This window comes from Polistes canadensis, unplaced genomic scaffold (genome assembly GCF_001313835.1).
Source record: "Polistes canadensis isolate GaletaPanama2010 unplaced genomic scaffold, ASM131383v1 scaffold_156, whole genome shotgun sequence".
NCBI lineage: Eukaryota > Metazoa > Arthropoda > Insecta > Hymenoptera > Vespidae > Polistes > Polistes canadensis.
Genome location: NW_014569703.1, coordinates 364816 through 371528, shown reverse-complemented (window position 1 = coordinate 371528; position 6713 = coordinate 364816). Strand labels below are relative to the sequence as shown.

At 35.7% G+C, this 6713-nt stretch overlaps 1 protein-coding gene across 2 annotated transcripts; it reads left to right on the top strand.

Annotated features, from left to right (window-relative positions):
- The first annotated feature begins 3090 nt into the window (after positions 1–3090).
- Positions 3091–6357, top strand: LOC106788896 (dual specificity protein phosphatase Mpk3). Of its 2 annotated transcripts, XM_014752598.1 has the most exons (5): positions 3091–5097; positions 5215–5298; positions 5376–5561; positions 5641–5883; positions 5962–6357. In XM_014752598.1, exons 1-5 carry the CDS (start codon positions 4923–4925, stop codon positions 6336–6338), a joined length of 1065 nt encoding a protein of 354 aa, XP_014608084.1. In that variant the 5' UTR covers positions 3091–4922; the 3' UTR covers positions 6339–6357. The 2 variants fall into 2 exon arrangements, with proteins under 2 accessions (XP_014608084.1, XP_014608083.1); XM_014752597.1 differs by having other exon boundaries at positions 3091–5298.
- The last annotated feature ends 356 nt before the right edge of the window (positions 6358–6713 follow it).

Below are 6713 nucleotides of genomic sequence, written 5' to 3'. Positions count from 1 at the left end.
TAAAATCACGCTTTTAAATTTAATTTCAATACAACGGTAAATAGAGATTTGATCAAAATAAATAGAGAATTCAATTGAAAAGTGCATCTGCGAATKGGRCGATTTRTATKTYAGGCTATTSTATCACTTGATTGTATGATTAATATAGTTTTCTTTTTGTTACAGGTGATCATCGTTGGATTTAACAACCAAACCTTTGAGATTTTTTTAGTGTATGAACGTCATGAAATTTTTAAAAATATAAATATATGTATTTATAAACGCATTTCTGAAGGCACACACATTTTTATACACTAAATATTGAATATAATTATTTAAAATTTTATTACAATATAATTAAACTATATATACTATATCAAAGAATACTATATTCTTTGATCATCGCTTCAAGTAACTCTTTCATCACGCGGTAATACCTACTCTCACCCACTGTTGGTCCCGGTATTAACTAAGATGATTTTTGTTACGCGAAAAGTGGACTTATGAGCTTCCATGTACCTCTATAATCTTTGAAGGAAGAAAGTAAGTTTCTGTTTTACTAACTAGTCGATTGGTAGTAGTAGAGAACTGATCACATATATTGACTTACTCGCACATAACTATGGTTTTTATAATATATTTCTTACGAAGTAAAACTGTACATTAAAATTTTGTTTTTAAAAGGTATTCATCTACATTTAATCTTTGCTTTTGTTAAAGATTCGTAATTATAATTTTTAAATGAGAATGTTAAACACAAAATAGGTACACGCTTCATGCAAGCATAATTGGGATATATAGCATGCTACTATAGAGATGTGATTAATATTTTAAATCTCTGACTCAAACACTAACATTCATAATTTGTATCGTGGTAATACTCTCGCTAAGAATAATAATAGGTATCACATAACGTCATTCAAACGTATACACCCATCGATATATGAATGTCATGAGTAAATATGCATTATGCATTAGAACTCGATAAAAGAATGTTATTTATATATACTTTTTTTTTAGTATTAACTTGGGAATATTTTTTTATTTCGAGAATGCCTAGTTAATTACGTAACTCGCATATTTTTACCAAGTAGGAGCAAATTAGAATCGTGTCGTTGAATACTTATAACTTTTTCGGTTCAACAGGGCCAAGAAAAATTGTTTCGAAATGTACTCTAATATAGTATTAGATTGTCCCATAAGTTCCTTCCCTTTTTTTTTTATGCAAAATCAATAGACAATATTTATTGTTTAAGGTTGATTTACTGTGTTATATATGAACCGTTCTGCTCTATTACCTTCTTCCATCTCTCAGGAAGCCTCATTGTTTCCTCTTTCCAAAATTGTTGAGACTTACTTGCAAAATATTCATCGAGGTGCGTTTATATTTCGCTTTAAAATCAAAATTACTAGCTCTAAATTTCTTAAATCAATTGCGAACGGTTCTAATAATCGTAGTACCCCTCCTATAATCGGTGCAAATGTCGTCTGCAGTGTCCTTTGCACTACTACCTTTTTTAAAGCAATGAAGCATAACATGCCGCAAATGCTTCTTTTAACTATCCATATTAAACGGTGTAGAAAAAGATTTTAAAAGAGACTTTGTCACTAACGAAATGTACTTTGAAAGGGCTATAAGACGACTGAAATCGATGCCATAAATGGACAATAGATAAGCCTGCATGTCTACAAACATAGCTGGCTCGAAGTCATACATAGCGTGACACGGAAAGAACTTATGGGACAACCTAATAGATAATTGATATTCGTGATATCTTGTTATAACTTTTTAATAGAAAATTAATAGTTGTTCAAATAAAATAATTAACGGCAAATGGGAATAGAAAATGATGTGTCATTAAAAGATAGTAAAATGATATATATACATTGGTATCGTAATAATAATAATAATAATAATCACGTTTATATGTAATTCGTATTTCATTCTAGTAAAGGTGTTATTCAACTATTTTTTCTTCGAATTTAATCAATAAGACGCTTCATCTTTCGAAGCGTCATTTACGAGGAACATGGCCTCGCGACACGAAGCTGTTGGAACGTGAATGTCTTCACCAACGACAGCGTAAATGAATGGAATGCCAACCCACACCTAGGAGATGTTCGTTATACACTGGGTAGGCTGTTCGCCTCGGGGCGAGACTTCACGTACGATACGTCAAGTGGCAGAGCCGTATCAATCAAAGACGTCTTTATAGGTGGGCATTGATCGATCGAGAATGTCTTAAAGAATACGTTCATTCAAAACCGATGGTAACATGTATATACGCGATATTCATTAGAGAAAATGTATTTCCTTCTTACATAATACGTACCACATTGTGTGACTTTAATTATTGATCTTTTACCTTGTACACGCTATTCTACTATATTTCTAAAATACATATGAGAAAAAAATACTATGAGATATTATCGAAATAAAACACCTCTATACGTATTTTCTATCAATGTATTTATTGTAACGAATTTTCAAAGGATAAAGAAATAATAAGAAAGAAAGAAGAGTAACACAAAATTTGGAAAATCGATATTGGATATTCGAGTAGAATCTTTCTTTAAAAACAAGTTTTATTAAAGGACGGGGCCGTTCGATGGAGGAAATCTTCCCTGATGCTTTTAGTGCTGCGAATGGTATTGCTCTGCTAGCAGCACGTGCGTGTAAATGTGTGCGTGAGTTCGGTGTGTAGTTAAACGTAGCGTTCTTCCTCTCTCTCTCTCTCTCTCCCTTTCTCTCTCTCTTGTTATCCCTTTATACATTCGCAAGGAAAGAAGATGAAAAGGTGCGGTGCAGGGAAAAGAGGTGAACCTCACGCACGCGTAAGGGAATAGAAGATTGCGCTTAGGGTCTCTCCGGTTACGGCCCTTCTTACGGCCCCTCCGATTTCCCACGCGCCCCTCTCATCGATGCTCGGGTTCGGTCAGTAACGACCTCCACCCCCTCTACTTCACCCCACTCATCTACCTACGCCTTGTTAATGAAAACATCTTTTGTCAATGAACTGACGTCAGTCCGCTATCCGATTGGTCAGTATAGCAAAACCACGTGATTCCTGACCAATCCTCAAGCCCATTGCCTTCCCCTACTTGCCGACCGCCGAGTGTAATTTGCCCATTCTCGGCGGAAGGACGCTCGAGGTAAGGTGTGGCCTTCGACGACTTGTGATACAACAAAACGAGTTAAAACAAGAACGAAGACTTGAAGAAACTTATAGTGAGTAAGTTCCTCTCTCCTCTTGATCTCTTTCCATCCAAACGAAACGAAAAAGAAACGGAAGTCAAAAATAAGAAGAGAAGAGTGTCAAAAGGTAGAAAGAGACAGAGAGAGGTAGTGGGAGAAGGAGGGCAGAGAAGAAAAAGAGTGAACGAAGTGGAAGAGTTAAAAAGTGGGGGGGGTAGGAGAAAGGTGGAAATTTAATCGTACGCTAGCCGAGAAAGCAGTTACGAGTAGAAGACGAAACGACGCGAGCGATGCTGGAAGGATTCGTAAGGTGAAACGAAGAAGACGGGGACGATCTCGAATCGTCGAGATACGTTATCGATATCGAATGAGTCGTTGAGCGCGCTGCTGCCGTTGACACGGGTCCAGCGTACGCTACGCAGCATCCCCGTTGTTCTCTCTATCTCTCTCTTTTTGTTTCTCTCTCATTATGTTACTCGTGATCGTCACCGCCGTCATCGGCATCGTCATCGTTTCGTGTCGTAGTTTGTAGATCGTCGTTAATTGTTTCTTCGTTAATCGCTGTCTTTTTGGTGTTGTATCGGCATTCGTTCTATCGTCAGTATGATGGTCCATTCACGAAGTTATCATGTTTTACGTTGATAAACGGAGAGAGAGATAGAGTGAGCACAAAGAGGAAAAGAGAAGAAAAAGAAGAAGAGGAGGAGTAAAAGTAAGAGTAAGAGTAAGAGTAAGAGTAACAGTAAGAGTAAGAGTAAGAGTAAAGTATATAGGACGCTAACGAACGTATGTTCGAAGAAAGGTGAAAACCAAAGAATGGTTGAACGTATGCGTCGGAGGAAACAAAAGGATGAAACGTATTTTAAATGATCTGTGCGACAAGATAGGATTTGACCCTTTTAGAATAGTGAGAAAGAGGAGTTGGTTACTCGGCTGATTGGGAAATATCTTGCGCGAGAAAGTTATTATCTCGGAACATGCATTTTTTGAACAAGCGTAAACATTCCACAAGCGTGTCGTTAATTGGACATGTCTTAATTTGCAAAAGGATCAATAATCGCGACGACGAACCGACGGTAGAGGTGGAGAAGGTGGTGGAGGAGGAATACATACGACATTAATGTCGCAGGAAGTGATGGGTATGCATGAGAGATCACCGAACGATGCGATGTGAACGCGATGTTGTAACGTCGTCGTCGTCGTCGTCGTGGGCGCTAATGGAATGTCTTTGGGAAATACGTTCTACCATATAACTTAAAGTGCCATTTCATCATATCCAATTAATATTTAATAATAAATACACACATTATATGTGGTCATGTGCGTAACTTTGTTTTATCGTTTATATATGAATGAACACATGCAATAATTAAATAATTATCTAATATTTACATTCTTCGATTAGTGTCAAAGATAAATATATTAAATGATACATTCAAAACATATACAAACACATTGGTTATCATCTGCATATATTGGCAGTTATTTGTATATATAAAGAATATAATATAAGAATACATCTGCTTGTCTATTAGTTAAATATTGGCAATATCGTTGAAGAGTTTTTAATCCATACACACATTGTGCATGACAAACTGTGAAAGAAGAAAGAATTGAGAAAAATAAATGACCCTATATAAGGATTTGAAGAAGGCAAAAGAAGAAATGATAAAATGAATTTTAAATATGAATATTTATGGGAGTAAGGGAATTCATTTATAGCTGTAAATAAATCAAGTCAAAAAGTATGGCAGATAATCTCATAGGGCCAGATTGGCTCTTTAGAGAACTCAGATCACAAGATGGTACAAACAGGCTCCTTATTTTAGATTGTAGAGCTCATTCAGATTTTCTGGAAGCTCATATTAGAGGATCTGTCTCTTTGGCTATACCAAGTATAATGTTAAGACGATTGGCTGCAGGTAAAGTAGATTTGATATCAACGATAAGGTGTTTAGACCTAAGAAACAGAGTAGAAGTTTTTCTGCATGGAGATAAGAATAGCAGAGGAACATTTGTGTTGATTGGAGATTCTACAGATCCTGTAGGACACCAGGGTGAGACGATTCAAGTTTTAAATCGAAGACTTAGAAGCAATGGTGGAAGCGTTGCTATACTTGTTGGTTAGTCAAATCATTGCTTATACTCTTATTATTTTTGCTTTCAAGATCTTGGATTTCATATTTGTCCTCTCTTTCAGGTGGTTTCATAGCATTTAGAGATAAATATCCAGAATGGTGTGAATGTAGTCAAGCTAATTTGGAAGGGTCACCTGGTCAAGACTCTAATGATGGGGAGTTGATGGGTCTTAGATCGCTTAGGATATCGTGTCCACCAATAAGAGCATTTTCTGATTCAGATAGCGATAGTACATGCGATTCTGTTGGTATATATCATTCATTTCTTTTCAAATATAGAGAAAATATTGATTACAATATTTTGATTTTACTTGTATATATGCTTAGGACCTGAAGAAGATAAAGATTTTCCTGTTCAAATTTTACCTCATTTGTACCTTGGAAATGCAGCCAATAGTGAAGATGAAGAAGCTTTGGCACGACATCAAATACAATACATACTCAATGTAACGCCAGATTTACCAAATGTATTTGAAAGTGCTGGCTCTATAAAATACATGCAGATACCAATAAGTGATCATTGGAGTCAAAACTTAGCCAGTTTTTTTCCACAAGCAATTCAGTTTATAGGTAAATACACATTCCAATTCTATTATTCATTTTCGACTTATTGGAGGCTAAAGTTTTTCAAGATTATGAAATTTTTAGAGGAAGCACGGAGCTCAGACAAAGGAGTGCTGGTTCACTGTTTAGCTGGAGTATCACGGTCTGTTACAATTACTGTAGCTTATTTGATGCATAAATGCAGCCTCAGCCTAAATGATGCTTTCAATCTAGTACGTAGTAGAAAATCCAATGTTGCCCCAAATTTTCACTTTATGGAACAACTGCTTAGTTTTGAAAGAGAATTAAGAGATAGAGAAGATAGAAACAAAGGAAATGATCAAAGATGTATCGGGGCTTGCTTACCTGGTAGCACTTGTAATTGTCCTGCACCGAGCTTTTTAAATCCTGTTGATTTGGGTCTTAGTCCAGATTCAGGGATAGAATTTGATAGATGGGCAACTAGTACACCAGCTGAATGAGACAGGCCTGGAGGGACCCAATACAAATTTTAGGTCCCTCCTTGTAAATTATTTAACATGTTAACAAAGTCCTGATTGAAGGGTATAGGGGAACAAAATATAAGTTCTGCTGTGACAAAATAAAAATTATAATCTTCAGTACGTTTTTATAAACGGATAAGAAGTAGGAAAAAAGAAGAAGAAGAAAGAAATATGTGATTCTCTTTTTTCTTTTTCTTGCAAAGAATTTATATTTATCATCTAGCCGTTTTCCTTGATACCGTCTCTAACAATTTTAAAGGCTTCCTATTATATTTTTTGTTTTCCTTTAATGAGTATTGGGCATGTCAAATGTCTTTCATAATGATCAAATCTTATTCTTCATAAATTTGATTT